The sequence below is a fragment of the Lissotriton vulgaris genome, chromosome 6 (assembly GCF_964263255.1).
Source record: "Lissotriton vulgaris chromosome 6, aLisVul1.2, whole genome shotgun sequence".
NCBI lineage: Eukaryota > Metazoa > Chordata > Amphibia > Caudata > Salamandridae > Lissotriton > Lissotriton vulgaris.
The window spans coordinates 307,787,008-307,803,660 of record NC_141694.1 but is presented as its reverse complement, the minus strand read 5'-3'; the positions used below and the strand labels follow the sequence as shown (position 1 = coordinate 307,803,660).

The 16,653-nt window shown below is 44.4% G+C and overlaps 1 protein-coding gene across 1 annotated transcript in view; it reads left to right on the top strand.

Moving 5' to 3' along the window:
* The window catches only part of GREB1 (growth regulating estrogen receptor binding 1), a 612,299-nt gene that overhangs the window by 344,704 nt on the left and 250,942 nt on the right, over window positions 1-16,653 (top strand). The window contains exons 8-10 of the mRNA XM_086926326.1: window positions 3,874-3,987; window positions 7,303-7,485; window positions 14,371-14,556. Coding sequence (XP_086782452.1) covers window positions 3,874-3,987; window positions 7,303-7,485; window positions 14,371-14,556 — 483 coding nt within the window. The remainder of the gene's footprint in view (window positions 1-3,873; window positions 3,988-7,302; window positions 7,486-14,370; window positions 14,557-16,653) is intronic.

The following is a 16,653-nucleotide window of genomic DNA, read 5'->3' as shown; positions in this document are numbered from 1 at the left end:
GATTCGCAAATTGTGAATCGCAATTAAGGAAATTTAAGAAATTGCAAAAAAAATTGTGAATTCTTAATGCATAGCCTTTTGCGATTTATTAATTGCGATTCCTTAATTTTCGCAATTAAGAAATCGCAAACAGCAACGATGATGCATGTGGCCGAAAAAGTGTAACATAGAAGATGAGATGAAAACATTCATAGGATTCAAATGGTCTTTTAAAGACCTGTGAAACGTTCAGGTGCGGCTCGGTGTGTGCACGGGATCTGTCTCATCCCGGGCTACCACACACGACGGGGGCGGGGGGGGGGGGGGGGGCTGAAGCCCGGTGAGTCTTAAGGGTGTTGCGCGCCTGGTACGAGCACAACAACTTCTGTTTATTATTTCTATTTCAATTTCCAATTATTAGTATGAGTGGTCACACTTTTGAGAGTGTGATGATTAGAAGCGTGTTGGTGCTGTTCTTGGCAGTGCTGCCAGGGGCAACGGATGGTGCAAGCTCCAATATCCTCCTGTCGAGAGCCCTGGCACTATGGGGCAGATTTATGTTAACTGGCGCATCCCGAGGGATGCGCCAGTTAACATGCGCCACAGTGCGCCACAGCTACGCCACCCATGGTGCGCCGCATTTATGATGCGGCGCACCATGGGGCAAAAACGGCACAGATGCGTGACGCATCTGTGCCGGAAATGTGGCGCATTGCTAGAGTTGCGTCGCAAGCGCGACGCAGCTCCAGCAATGCTCTGGGGGGGCCTATTCTTTCAATGCTGCCTCAAGCCTTACGCCTGCTTCAAGCAGGCGCAGGGTTTTGACGCAGCATTGCCCTGAAAGTGACTGAGTGAAATCTCATAGATTTCACTCAGCCACTTTCAGGAGGCGTTCCTGCGCAGGAACGCCCCAGTGCGCAGGAACGCCTCCTCATGGCGCAGTGCTGGACAACGTGACGCATCTCCTAGATGCGTCACGTTGTAAATAGGGCGCAGGGATGCGCCACGTTTCCGTGCCGTTGCGTCACGCAACGGCGGCGTAAACGTGGCGCAAGCCCTTCATAAATCTGCCCCTATGTTTTTTACAAATTAAGCACTGTTGCGCCTCCTCACCCTACCTCTCCCAAACAGGCCAAACTACAGCCAACATCTTCTCAGCCATGCAGTCTGTGCACGTTTTAAGATATGGTCTCCTTTGCATTTGCTTCCGTACAGTTTTGTCCCCATGCATTCGTACACGTTGCTTTATAAAGTTCCATTCTGTGATATATGCTGCCATCACGTGGTGTTATTGCGAACAACACTCATCACTGCCTGGGAGCTATCCAAAAAGATTCATATCAGGGGCCGGTGCCTAACAGCCTCATTCATCAATCTCCCGTTTTGCGAGCCCCTAATAGCGATTCATAAGGAATCGCTATTAAGGACTTGCAAAACAGGATTCATGTAGGAATTGCTAAATAAATAGCGATTCCTACACAATCCTTATTTGCGAGTAGCAAATTGCTAATCGCAAATAAGGAATAACTCCCCATTCATTCCTATGGGCCAAAAGGCCCATAGGAATGAATGGGGAGTATTCCTTATTTGCGATTAGCAATTTGCTACTCGCAAATAAGATAGCGATTTAAAGGGTGCCAGGGGTGTCCAAAGGACACCCTGTAGCACCCCTTAAATGCAAATTGAAACAGGTGTTGCGCACACACATGTCCAAAGGACATGTGTGTGTGCAACATGCAACTTAGAAAAATGCTTTTAAAAGCATTTTTCTAAGTTTTTGCTATTTACCGAGAGGTCTGACCTCTCGGTAAATAGCGGCCCGAAATTGCGAATTAGCAATTTAAAAATGGTTGATGAATTGCATTTAAGGAATCTCAAATAGAGATTCCTTAAATGTAATTCCTCGCAATTTGCCGCCTGATTCATCATGCTCCCGTTTTGCGAGGCCCTAATAGCGATTCATAGCGAATCGCTATTAAGGACTCGCAAAACGGGATTCAAGTAGGAATATGCAATAAAAATGCGATTCCTTACAATTACTTATTTGCGATTAGCTAATTGCTAATCGCAAATAAGGAATAACTCGCCATTCATTCCTATGGGCCAAAAGGCCCATAGGAATGAATGGGGAGTATTCCTTATTTGCGATTAGCAATTAGCTAATCGCAAATAAGATTGCGATTTGAAGGGTGCCAGGGGTGTCCACAGGACACCCTGTAGCACCCCTCAAATGAAATTTCACACAGGTGTTGCACACACACATGTCCAAAGGACATGTGTGTGCGCAACATGCAACTTAGAAAAATGCTTTTAAAAGCATTTTTCTAAGTTTTTGCTATTTACCGAGAGGTCTGACCTCTCGGTAAATAGCGGCCCGAAATTGCGAATTAGCAATTTAAAAATGGTTGATGAATTGCATTTAAGGAATCTCAAATAGAGATTCCTTAAATGTAATTCCTCGCAATTTAGCGAATTAGCAATTACCGATTTTTGCATTTGGGATGATGAATCCCAAATGCAAAAATAGCGCTCGCAAAGGGCCAGATTCTCAGAATCTGACCCTTTGCGAGCCGATTTCGGCTTGATGAATCAGGCTGTTAGGCTTCATGAATTAGGCTGTTAGTTATCACATTGAAAAATGAAGATCAACATGCACAGTAGATACTTAGGCGTGTTCTGGAACTAAGCGTGAAAATAGGTCACTCGACGGAACTTTATGAGGAATTGGATGCTCTACAAATTTAACTGCATCTACTTACTAACAGTGGGGCATATTAACAAGGAACAGGGAAAATTAAAGCTAAGGTTGCTTAGCGTTAATTTTTTTAACACCCACTATGGCTGAATAATAACGCCTGGTTATCGTGTTATTAATGACACTAACCGCCTAGGCGATAAAAAATCCAGCAATAGCGGCATTTTGGGAGGTTATCGCTGGTAATGCAGCGATAAAACTACAAAGATAAGGATATCCTTGTTGATAGCCCCTGGTGGATTTAGCCGTGTAATCCACCTCGCATTGGATTACATGGCTAAATCTGAAAATTAGCAGACGTAAAAAAGCAGCGTTAACCCTGGTTAGCGCTGCTTTTTTTGTCTCTAACAAGGTTAGCGTGAAGCTTGATAATAAGAGAAATGTCGCTTAGTGACATTTCTCCTATTATTTTGCTCTGGAAAGCCCACTTTGCATCTCATTAGAGATGCAAAGGGAAGCGTAGTGAAAAAGGGTGCTAACATGCGATTTTGCATGTTAGCACCCTGTTGTTGATAGGGCGATATTTTTTTCTCGCTTCTTTGGCTTTTAAAGACAAAAAGCGGAGATAAAGCCCTTGTTAATATGCCCCATGCCTGTTTTTTTCAATGGCGGTGTGCATATGAATATCTCTGCGCATCAATTATTTCCAGCTGAGCTAAGTAACTGTAAAGTATAAATAAAATAAAGAAAAAGTAAAATAGTTTAGAGAACCATTTAGAATATATGCTCTCTATAAGAAGCATGTAATGCATGTACGTATTTTCTGTTCATAGTCATTACAGTGCAATGCATTGAAACAGTAAAGTGTTTGTTTCTTGAATGTACAAGTTAATGTTTTTGCATACCCTACACAATGAACGCAATGGCTTCTAGGCACCAAGGTGTATTTAAGGCTTGATTAGGCGCTTTTGGTAGGTGCAAGAATAAAAACTGCTAATCTTCTAGTCTTCCACCTCGGTTGAAAGTTCCCACACTGCCCACTGCTACCCGAGGCAATGTGGGTGACCATGTGTATAGAATGGTCATTCACTGCTTGGCCTCTTTGCTGAGAATGCAAACAATAGTGGGCATGCTGGATTTGGCATTAGCTAAAGCTTTAACTTTTTTTTAGATTGTTTTTTATTTGTCTGTTTCTGTAGGTACTTTAACTAATTGTGGCCCACCCAAAAAGCGTCACAAAGGATGGTCACCTGAATCGCCAACAGCAGTCGAAACTAACAATGTTCTCAACACAAATAACAGAAACAAACCTGGTAAGTGTTTAATGAAATACTTGAGTTGACTAGATCCAGGACCATCAGACCCACGCATGGGTCCAGATAGTAACAAATACATTTAATTATTCACCATCATTGAATATTTTAGCGCCCCTTCGGCTTGAATCTGAGGGAAGGAGAGTGTGGCATTCATATATAACTTGCTAAACAAAATTGTTTGCTTTATAATCCCTAATTCGTTTATTTGGTGAGACGAATCTGTGTCTAGTGAAGCCAAGAAGAGTCCCAAAAGAACCCCGATTAGATAGGTTTGTGAAGTTTGTGTTTAAAAGTGATTATTTGAGGTGAGTGGAAATATTTGTTGTCATGGAACCAGCATAAAGTTTGCTTTCTCACATAAAAGGGATGACCATCAGTAGAGGTTAAGCACTTAGGGCCATATTCTCTAGGAAGTGGCGGTGAGAGGCGTTAGCCTCCTTGGCTTAACGCCTCTCATCACCACTTCGGAAGCGCCAGGCTGCACCATACTACCAAGGATATGGTGCAGCCTGGCTTTTCCCCCTGCGATGGCGCTAAGTTTCACAACATAGTGCCAACGCAGGCACCCTTTCCCCAGAGTGCAAGAGTGTCTGCTAGCAGGGAGGTTTGTTTATGTACAGGAATGTGTCCCTTCCTGCACATAAACAAACCTTAAAGGCCAGTTTGTCATTTACATGTGTGCTGCTATATGCTTATATGTACATTTAAAAAAAAGGTTTGTTTATGTACAAGAAAGGACCGCTTCTTGTACATAAACAAACCATGGCATTTTTCTTTTTCCATATGTGCTGCACAAGGCAGCATACATGGAAAAAGTAAAAACGAGGAGAAATAAAGCCTTTCTCCTTGTTTCGCCACCTTAAGACCAGATTTTTCCTGGTCTTAAGTTTGGCGCTACCTCTCATTTATGCTGCCCTTGAGAATAGGTGGTAGCCTCAAACTCAAGGGTGTTGCTGTGGTACGCCCACTGCAACACCCACTGCATGCCCTTTTCACGCTAAAAACAGCGTGAAGGGGGCCCTATTCACAAGGCAGCGTTAAGCCACTTACCGTGGCTTAACGCTGCCTTGTGAATAGGGCTAAGCCCCTATCGCCACAACAACGTCACTAAAAGTGACGTTGTGGTGGTGATGGGGGCTTGAGAATATGCCCCTTAGAGTTTGGAATATACTCGAATGTGAATTTTACAACACTCCTCTGATTCTTCCAAATCACTTAATTGTTCACCTGGAAGGCCCTGCAATTGACCAAAAGTCTGAATATCCTCCTGAATTTATTAAGCAGTTACAAGGATGAAATGCAATTCATCAAAAGCCTTTTATCCACTCTTGACTGATAAAAATACTTAATGTGGGTCTTTATGGTAAGTATTTTATTGTACACTTAATGCTGCCCACATCACAAGCGGAAGGTCCCTGGGTTGGCAAACCCCAAGGGTTGAAGTTCAATTCTAAACTCTGTTTCTTCTCCTCCATTTTTATTACATTGTCTGAGCTGAATATGAGCGAGTTAGTCCACTTTTACTGGCCAGTTACCACTGGTCCCGTTACCACTGATAAGATTGGAAGTGGAGGGAAAAGGTCTCTTGTAGCTTGCTGTGTTCCTGTAGCTATAAAAGGAGGTTAGCCTTATGACCCTCGAAGTCCATGTTTTTGTCCTGGGTTCAAGAGGAAGAGCAGGTTCAGTCTCCTTGGCTCTTCCAAGTCACAGACTGCTGGTTCAGTCCTGTTCTGATCTTACACTGTTCCAGGAGTGTTCTGAAGCAGGTGCCTGGAGATGCCACATTTATGCCTGGCACAAGCTTATCTGTGGTAATGACCCCTAGGGACACCCCAATCAATTAGGTAAGGTTCCTGAGGCTAAACCTACCCATTTTAGGTATTTGCAAGATGGCAGAAGTCTTCGGCCACACTAAACATAGGATCTGTGGGCTGGTGGTGTGACTAACACTAACATTAAAATTCTGTTTTAGGCAGTCCATGTACCCGTAGCAAACTCAGGGACAAAAGTCTGGTAAAATCAAAGCTGAGCTTTCAGCAACCTGACAGTGTATACACACAAAGTGTTTTGGAATTCTGTTTACCTCCTTTGAAGTGTGCCCCAAATGTTATATGTAACCAAACCGACCTCTTAAGCTGGACGTGACATTTAGTTAGGATTTTACACTCTAATGTCAAAGAGGATGCTCAATGCTGGACCCAGTGGCCACTATAAACAGTTTCTGGGGCAGTTCTCCCTCCCACAGGTGACTGATGCCTGACTGACTATAAAGACAAAAGGGGAGGCAGGCCCAGGTGTGAGCTATAACTGCTTGTGACAGAGCGGGCCCTTTGAAGTGCACCAGGGTGTTTGGCAGAACCCCCAGGCCATCATATTCAGGGGACGCCAATACCTCCCCAAACTTAATTGCCGCTATCCTGGGAGCAGTTCCTACCTCACTACAGGGGAGCCAACAAGCTTCCAGATGACAGTTGAATGTTTACAAAAAGGCCTTCATAGGTAAGTTTTCTAAAGTATCTTTTCTGTAATAGTTAAACAAAATCCGATTTTACCATTAAATTGCATATTGTTTAACTATAAAAAAATTGTTCCTTAAATATTTTTCTTGTAGTTACCAATCTGAATGAATTTAGCCTTATGAAGTGTTATAATATAACCCAATATTTCCCAATTGTAGCAGCCAGCTTTGATATATTGAAAATAGCTTGTATGCTTTCACTGTAAGGACATGGTGAGTATCAAACTTCTACATGTCCTACTTTTAAGTACCATGCACCCTACCCTATGGGCAATAGGGCCTAAATTAGAGGTGACTTATTAATATTTAAAAGGAAGGTTTAAGCCTGTCAAAAGGGTTTATTTTTGACAGGTTGAGTTGCTAGTTTAAACCTGCACAGCCAGGCTACAGGGATATGCCTGGATACATTGTTTACTCTGTTACTGTAGTGGTTGGCACAAAGGATGCTGCATCCCACTGGTTACATTTAACTTACAAGCCCCGGGTACAGTTTGGCACCATATACTTGGAATTTATAGCTAAGTTAAATATGGCGTATACCAATTTTACCATGTTGAAAGGAGGAGCACAAGCCCTTTATCACTGGTTAGCAGGAGTAAAGTGCATAGAGTTCTATAGCCAACAAAAATAGGGTTGAGCAAAAAGGCAAAAAAAGGTTAGAGTGACTTATTTTGAGACTGTGCCAAAGTTGTTTTGATTTGAATTAAATATGTGATGTAAAATCTGTTTTTGCAGTACTCTTGTCTACCAATGTGAAAAGAGGATTAGTTTGTAATACTGTATTTTAATTTTAGAGGGTATTGGAACACCTTATGTGCAACATTCATCTCTTGTTCAAGACACCACAGGAACAATGTACGCACAACCTTCCTCTCTTGGAGCCTCTCTCCCATCACCAGTGGTTGCCTCTGGAGAACCTGTTTCAGTACCTGACAATCTCCTTCAAAAATGCATGTGCAAGCCAGTAATTTTTAAAGGTAAATTTGCTTAAAACTGGGATTTAAGTGTTTTCTTTTTTAAAGAATTGACATTAGACATAGACTAACACAGTCTTGTGTTTGCCCTTTTATAGACACTGCAGTAGAAAATTGAAACATCTATAATATCTTTGCGCTGCTTATGAGATATTTATCAGCACGCTCAGTGTGTTTATATACATATTTAAAAAATTGCCATACAGGTGTTGATAATACCTATAACAAAGTAGGTTCATTGAATGAATAGAGGGAAGGGATACATGTTTTTGATCATGTTTTAAATATGGTGAGATATATCAACTGTTCTCAATATCCTTGGTGAAGTTTGTATTTGTTCTCAAAATCAATTTTTCCTTTATGAATCTGATATAGATTCTTAAGTTTTGCAACCTGCCTGCTGTTTCCTGGCAAGCCTTGTAATGAGTACCATGGAGCATAAAATGTTATCTGAGGGTGACTTGTGATTCCCCATAATCTTCAAGACACTTTTATTTAAGTGCAACCACAACGAGAAAGGAAATTGTGATTCAGGATTCTCCACCTAGTGCTTGGACACCACTTGCCCACAGATTACCGCCCTAACTCTCAAACATGGTGTGAGAGCATGTAATGGTCGTATTAAATCTGACATACCCAGCAAATACACTTACAATAGAGTGGGCAGGGAGTCGCGACTGGACTATGTCCTTGTACAACTTTCCTCGTGGTCGCATATCATCGACTTTAGAGTGATAGAAAGAGTAGATAGCGACCACAATGCCCTAGAACTGGACTATGCTTTCCCTGGCTAGGAGGACAGGCATCACAAAACGGTGGGGGCAAATCGTGGGCTCCTCCTCGAAAACAACAGAAGAAGGATTAGGTGGGAAAAACTTGCCACAAGTAGAGAGAAGCTCCCCAAGCTTTATGCTGGAATTATTCCAATTTTGGAAAAAGTGGGTACTCTAAGTGAGAAAATCTGCAACCAGGAAACTCATAAATCACTCTATCTGGCACATGAGGATCTTATTAGGACCATGGCGGCAGATCTGTTTACCGAGGGTCAAAGCAGTGGCGGCGCGGTACGTCGCAAAACATGGTATAACGCTGCATGCCGCAAGGCGAAGGGAGTTCTCCTCTCATGCATTAAGGAGGGTAAAAGCAGATTGGAGATTCAGTCCAGAAGACGTGAATACAAGAAATTGATCACCCAGGCAAAGGTTGAATGGGAGCAGGATAAGTGGGAGGAACTTTCTAGCTCTCTAGCCACCAGGGATTACCGCAAGTTTTGGCGAATCGTCAATGCGGGATCCGATTATTTAGTATCGGCAATTGAACCGAATATTGCACCAGGGGTATGGCAGGAGCACTTTCAGTCCCTCTACACACTGGAAGTTGGGGCTTTATGCAATCCATCCCCAGCCATAGCTAGCCATTCTAAGGGCGACCTGTTTACAGAAAAGGAGGTGCGAGCCGCTATCGCGGGACTGTCATCAGGCAAAACGCCTGGGTTGAATAGCCTCCCAGGTGACCTATTCAAACAAGAGCCTGACCTATGGGCTCCCTGTCTGCTGACAATATTTAATGCCGTCTTGATGGGCATGGAGGTTCCTAGTACTTGGCTGGGGGCAGAGGTAGTTCCTATATTCAAGAAGGGCTCACCTCTGCTCCCAGCCAACTACAGGCCCATCAGCCTAATAGACGTGCCCCAGAAGCTTTTTGGTAGGCTTATATTAGACCGCCTCCAGATCTGGTTAGAGGAAACTGCTATTCTGAGCCCATACCAGGCGGGATTTAGAAGGGGGGTGTCTACAACTGATCAGATTTTCCGCCTAAATCCCATCTATTGGAGGACCGCACTAATCGAAGGGGGTAGCTTGCACACAGTCTTCGTGGACTTGCGAGCCACCTCCGACTTGGTGCCAAGATCCAGATTATGGAGTGTGCTTGATGAGATGGGGGTTCCAGCTGAAATTCTTGTTATTCTGATGAGATTGCACCGGAATAATTTTGCACGTGTCAGGTGTGGCAGAAATGGTAAATTAACTGAAAGATTCCCCGTTGACAGAGGGGTGAGACAGGGATGTGTGCTTGCACCGACCCTGTTCTCCCTCTTTGTCAACGGGGTAATCGCCCACCTGAACAGGATTGAGGATACCGATGCTCCTATATTGAATGGCAGCAGGGTGCCCGCCATTATGTTTGCGGACGACACCCTGCTGCTGTCTAAAACCCCCATGGGAATTCAGCGGATACTCAACGTTTTTTTAATATTCTGCACGGAGAGGGGCTTAGAGATCAACGCCCTTAAAACAAAATACATGATCCTAAACCCCACCCCTTCGACACGTCCTAATCCCTTGCTGGGTTCATCGCGATTAGAGAGGGTCTCCACATTTGAATACTTAGGAGTAACCCTAAATGAGAACATGACATGGGGGACACATCAGATTAAGGCAAACATGAAATTGGTGCAGATAGTGGGTGGCATATCAAGGATGATGAACAAATCAACATATCGCCCAATTGGCCCTGTCATCCAAATTTATAAATCCCAGGCATGCGGGGCTGTCATCTATGGGGCTGAATGGTGGGGTCACACTTCTGCTCAAAACATGATGACAACGGAAAATAAATTTATCAGACAGTTGGTTGCTCTTCCATCAAGTACGTCGATACTCCCTCTGAGACTAGATTTGGGAGTTAGACCAATCGTAGAAGAATTGGGTCTTAAACCTTTAACTTTTTGGCGAAGATTATGGAGCAGCCAAGAACTTATTGTCTATAGGACTGAGCTCGAGGAGTTTCTAACCCTATCAAAAGCCACCCACATCCTATGGCTAAACTACATAAAAAGGTCATGTGAGAGTTTGGGCCTCTCAGAACTGTGGACTGACCCATGACCTATTGCACTGGACAGCAAGCGTGAGGGTTCCTTGACGAACCTATTTACTCAAAGTAAAGACTTCTATTTCCTGGAACGTGTACTGGATGATATGACCCCGGTGCTTACTAGGAAGTTATTTCTTCAGTGGAGATACGGCACATTACCTTTTAGGTCTTTCCCCAGCTCTTGGTCTTCGCCACCAACTACGCAGCAATGCCCGGCATGTGCATATCCCCAAGAAAATGACTTACATGTGGTTCTATTCTGCAAAGCCTATCAAAGCATCAGAAAATATTGGCTTGTCCCCCTTCTCAAAAACTTGGGGTTCAGACAGTTCCTCCCTTTGTACAGAATCTTAAAGACTGACTTGTCACCTCCAATTGTTTTTGCACTGGCAAAATATCTCACAGCAATGTGGTTCATTCGCACCCGCATCTTGAAGGCAGAAGCGGCCTCATAATAATTTTACCTTACTAAAGATTTTTAGCTTCTTGTTGATGAATTGTTTTAAACACTGCCAGTCGAACCTTTTAATTAATGTTCTATTTGAATAAAGTATAATGACTGTGATTATTTGTATATCTTTGATGATCTAACTGATCGAAATAAATATTGAAATTGAATTGATTCAGGATTGCTGTTATCTCCTAGTTTCAGTTTGGCAACATTGCCACATATTAAAATTGTACATTCTTTTAATTAATTTAGTATGTTTTTCAAACATTTGCAAAGGCATAGGCATGTCAAACAGACAAATTCTTTGTTTCCCAAAAAATGTAAATCTTGATTAGTCATTAAGGGATTGTCATACCTGCTGTAATCATTGCTTTCCCATGAATCACGATTAGCTAACGAGGGGAAGCTATTTAAAATTAACATCTAGGACTTGTTGGACAGCAAGAAAGATATGTTTGAAATGGCAAGTCGTGATGCTCAAAGGGCATTGTTTCCCCCTCCTTGTCCTTTGACCACAAGCATGACGGCTACAAGGCCCATCATTCTTCTCCAGCAAGCAAGTGATGTTATGTAATCTCCAAATGCAGGGCAGTGAGCCGGACCATACGTCCCCCTTTCCCTCTGAAAAAAACCAAGCCCGCAGTGAAGATCAACCACATCCACAAACTGGTTGCAACAGCAAAAAAGGTTTGAGACCAGTGACCGTAAAACCTAGAGGGGCATATTTGCTAAGAAGTGACAGAGCAGAGCGTTAGCCTTCCTGGCTTAACACAACATTCCGCCACTTCTGAAATGCAGGGCTGCACCGTATGTAAAACAATATGGTGCAGCCCTCTGTTTCCCCCTGTGCTGATGCTAAATTTATCAGCCTAGCACCAACGCAGACACCCTTGCACCTTAGCGCAAGGGTGTCTGCGTTGAGGGTAAGATTGTTTATATGCAGGAAGGTCTTCCTTCCTGCACAAAAAACAATCTTTAATGACGTTTTGCAACTTCTCTGTGTGCTGCTTAATGCAGCACAAATAGAAATTGCAAAACGTCATTTTTTTAAAGGATTGTTAATGTGCAGGAAGGGACATCTTCCTGCACATAAACAATCAATGGTGTTTTGCTGTTTCTATATGTACTGCACAATGCAGCACACATGTAAACAGCAAAAATGAGGAGAAATTTGGCATTTCTCCTTGTTTCGCCTTTTTAAGATCAGGTTTTCCCTGGTCTTGAATTTTGACGCTGCATCCTATTTACGCCTCCCTTGTAAATAGGGACAGCTTCAAAATTTGTGGATGTTGCAGTGGACCGCCCATGCAGCACCCATTGCCCTCCCCTTTCATGCTAAGTGTTGCGTGAAAGGGGGCCTTCTTTACAAGGCAGCATTAAGCCAGGTTAAGTGGTTTAACGCTGCCTTGTAAATAAGACGAGGCCCCTATTGCCACTACAACGTCCTGAAAAGTGACGCTGTGGTGGCAATAGGGGCTAGTAAATATGCCCCAGTGTTTTTGTGTTGTAATGTGATGATGAGACAGAATCAGAAATCAGATTATTATGAAAAAGGTAATTGAGTAGAAAGGCCTTTTTAGTCGAGTGTGTGTTTGAGGAGGGGGTGTGGGGTTATTGAGACAGAGAGGGAATTCGGAAAATATCAATAATTTTGAAAGGATAATAAATAGAATGATATTACCAATACATTATTAAATAAATTAAATTAACTGAGTTAAATATTTTTTTGCTAATTTCCCTTGCCATCTTAAACACAAAAATGCATGTTGGGCTTTCTGACATGGAAAGCCATTCGGAAAGCGACTTTGGGGACCCCTAGCAGGGCCCCCTTCTCTTTGCATCCTACGGTTGTGGGCCGGAGGGCACCAATGGTGACCCCCTGTAAATCCCTGCACAGTGTGGGTGGCACCGTGAGTGCCTCCCACACGGCGCAGGGATTTACTGTAACTCCCATTTCTCTATGGGAGCTTGTGCTGCGGCTGGTTTCTGACCATCGCACAAGCTCCCATAGGAAAATGGGAATTTGCGACCGCACCGTATGTGGTCGCATCGTATTTGCGGTGTCAGAATGCCGACTTGAGGTCGGTCGGTTCAGAAACCACAGTGATGTGGGTCAGAGACAACTCTAAGCAGGCCCTAAATATTTAATCATAAGCAGGCCCTAAATATTTAAATGTAATCTATGTGAAAAAATATTAGAAGAATATCTGCTTGTATTACTTTATCAAAAACAGTTCATCAAAAGTAAAAAAATGTAGCACATGCCAATGAGTCTGAAAGTATGGGACAGATGTATCAACATTCTATTTTGCGAGTCCTTAATAGCGAATTTTACAGATTCGCTATTATGGACTTGCAAAATGCAACGTATGTAGGTTTTGCAAATTAAATTGTGATTCCTACACATTCCTTATTTGCGACTCGCAAATTGCGAGTCGCAAATTAGGAATGGCTTCCCATTCTTTTCTATGGGCCTAGAGGCCTATAGGAATAAATGGGAGTTGCATGCTCAATTTGCGAATACTCAATAGGTACTCGCAAATTGCGCTTGCAATTTCAAGGATGCAAGGGGGGCCAAAAGGACACCCTGATGCACCCCTGAAATATGCGTGTGCATATGTGGCGCACATACATGTATGTACGCCACTAGGCACCTAGAAAAAAAGAGCATTTTTCTAGGAATTAGCAAATTACCACCAACTTGAAGTTGGTGGTAATTTGCGATTCCTCAAAGCCAGGTCTCGGTATTTTTTGCTTCCAGCATTGCATTTAAGGAATCGCAAATTGCGATTCCCTAAATAAATTCGCAAAATAGGTAATCGCAAAAATTGTGATTGCCTATTTTGCGAATGCCTTTTGAGATGATACATCCGAAAAGGCTTTTTACAGTTCGCAAATGGGCCAATTCTGCGAATTGGCCCGTTTGTGAACTGTAAAACGCTTGATACATCTGGCCCTATGTCTTGGCGGTAACACAAATGCATATTTTAATGTTTTTGGTGTTTTTGGTGTTAATATGCTGGTGTCACCAGATGATCATGCCTGAGGCCATAGATGTGCTCCGGAAGACAGTAGGTCAATCTGGTTACATATCTATGTTGTTCTTTGTGTTTTAGTCAGGATGACTGAGGACTAATGTTCTTGTGATACAGATGTATATATTTGTAAGAATGTCTTTTATAGTTGTTATGTATGGCCTTATTTTATTTTGTCGTACTGTTTCCTCTGTCGCATTAGCTTGGCTTTTGTGATTTTTATTTGCACATTGATTGTGTCTCATTTTATCAGCTGGTGTATTTGTCCTCTCCTCCTGTGATTCAGTCTACATAGTGAGAGAGCAGAATGCGATTGCAAGTCTGTCTGATGAGATTCACAAAACAATCATCCTTGACTGCATGAAGAAAAAATGGTTCCTAGTACAGAAAGCGTGTTTTTATGTTGTCAGCCAGTCCATAAAACTAAAATGTTATATAAGTTAAAGTTTATAAATATCTGCATGCAAATAATTGTGAATAAAATGCTGTTTTTGGTACATTATCAAATATTTTTTGTATCCATTGCAGGACACGGAAATTTCCCTTATCTTTGTGGGAACTTAAGTGACATAATAGTGAGCCCACTTTTAACCACGTGCTACCAAAACTCACAGTGCATTCCTAAAGCTTATGAACAGTACGGCGGCCCAGCCATTCTGCCAATATCGGAGGAAATGCAGCTCTTGCTCACGGTCTATTACCTGGTTCAACTTGGTGAGAGTTAATTGTGCTTCTTAAAATGATAGGCCAAATATTTTTCCTTGTCCTTCTTGCACCGGATATGTACAAATGTTATCTATCCTTTAAATACATACAGTTAAAATGGAAAACAATGTTGCTTAGTTCTTAATGTTCAATATCATTTACAATCCATGCAAAGTATCGAAACCTAATTTTTATACTTGATAACATCTCCTAAATCTGATAAAGCTGTACCATTTATAATGATGTGGCTTTACAATTGCATGAGCCTTTAAAAGTGGCATGTATGTGACGACATTACACCCGTGTTCACAGTAGTATTCGCTGGAACTCTTTTCAATCAATCAATCAGAGACATTTATAGAGCGTACTACTTACCCGGAGGGTCTCAAGGCGCTTGGGGGGGGGGAGGGGGTGCTGGTACTGCTCGAACAGTCAGGTCTTGAGCTTCTTCCTGAAGGAGAGGTGGTCTTGGGTCAGGCGCAGGTCGGGAGGGAGGGAGTTCCAGGTCTTGGCGGCCAGGTAGGAGAAGGACCTTCCTCCTGTTGTCGTTCTTCGGATGCGGGGGACGGCGGCGAGGGCGTGACTGGCTGATCGGAGATGGCGTTTGGGAGCGTAGAAGTTGATGCGGTTGTTGAGGTAGCTCGGGCCTTGATCGTGTAGGGCTTTGTGTGCGTGGGTGAGGAGACGGAAGGTGATTCTTTTGTTGACGGGGAGCCAATGCAGGTCTCTCAGATGTCCGGAGATGTGGCTGTGTCGTGGGATGTCGAGGATGAGTCTGGCTGAGGCGTTCTGGATCCGGTGGAGTCTCTTCTGGAGCTTGGCGGTGGTTCCGGCGTAGAGGGCGTTGCCGTAGTCCAGTCGGCTGGTGACAAGGGCCTGGGTGACCGTCTACCTGGTCTCGTGGGGATCCACCGGAAGATTTTCCGTAACATGCGCAGGATGTTGAAGCACGACGAGGAGACGGCGTTGACTTGTCTGGTCATGGAGAGGGAGGAGTCCAGGATGACGCCCAGGTTCCGTGCGTGGTCCGTCAGTTTGGGTGCGGTGCCCAGGGCGGGGGGGCCACCAGGAGTCGTCCCAGGCGGAGGGCGAGGAGCCCAGGATGAGGACCTCCGTCTTGTCTGAGTTCAGTTTCAGGCGGCTGGTCGTCATCCACTCGGCTACGTGTTTCATCCCTTCGTGAAGGTCGGCTCTGGCGGCGGCGGGGTCGTTGGTCAGGGAGAGGATCAGCTGGGTGTCGTCGGCGTAGGAGATGATGTTGAGGTTGTGCTGGCGTGCGATGGCCGCGAGGGGGCTCATGTAGACGTTGAAGAGGGTGGGGCTCAGCGAGGATCCTTGAGGGACGCCGCAGATGACTTCGGTGGCCTCTGACTTGTACGGTGGTAGTCGGACTCTCTGAGTTCTTCCGTCGAGGAAGGAGATGATCCATTCCAGTGCTCTCTCCTGGATTCCGACGTTGCTGAGGCGCTGAACTAGGGTGCGGTGGCAGACAGTGTCGAAGGCCGCGGAGAGGTCTAGGAGGATGAGGGCCGCTGTTTCTCCGTTGTCCATCAGGGCTCGGATGTCATCGGTGGCCGCGATGAGGGCGGTCTCGGTGCTGTGGTTGGCTCGGAAGCCAGACTGTAAGGGGTCCAGGGATCCGTTCGTCTCGAGGAAGGCGGCCAGCTGCTTGTTGACGGTCTTCTCGATGACATTGGCTGGAAACGGGAGGAGCGAGATGGGGCGGTAGTTCTTGAGTTCCGTGGGGTCCGCTGTAGGTTTCTTGAGTAGGGCGCTGAGTTCGGCATGCTTCCAGCTCTCCGGGAAGGTGGCGGTGTCGAAGGAGGTGTTGATGATGTCCCGTAGGTGGGGTGCGATGACAGCGTCGGCCTTGTTGAAGACGTGGTGAGGGCAGGGGTCGGTTGGAGATCCGGAGTGGATGGAGTTCATCATGCGGACGGTGTCTTCGGTGCTGATCGGAGTCCAGGCGCGGAGGGTGGTGGTGGGGGGCGGAGGTTCGGTCGTGGCGTGCGTCGGTTGAGTGCTAAAGCTGTTGTGTATGTCCGCGATCTTGTTGTGGAAGTAGGAGGCGAGGGAGTTGCAGAGGTCTTGCGATGGGGTGATGTC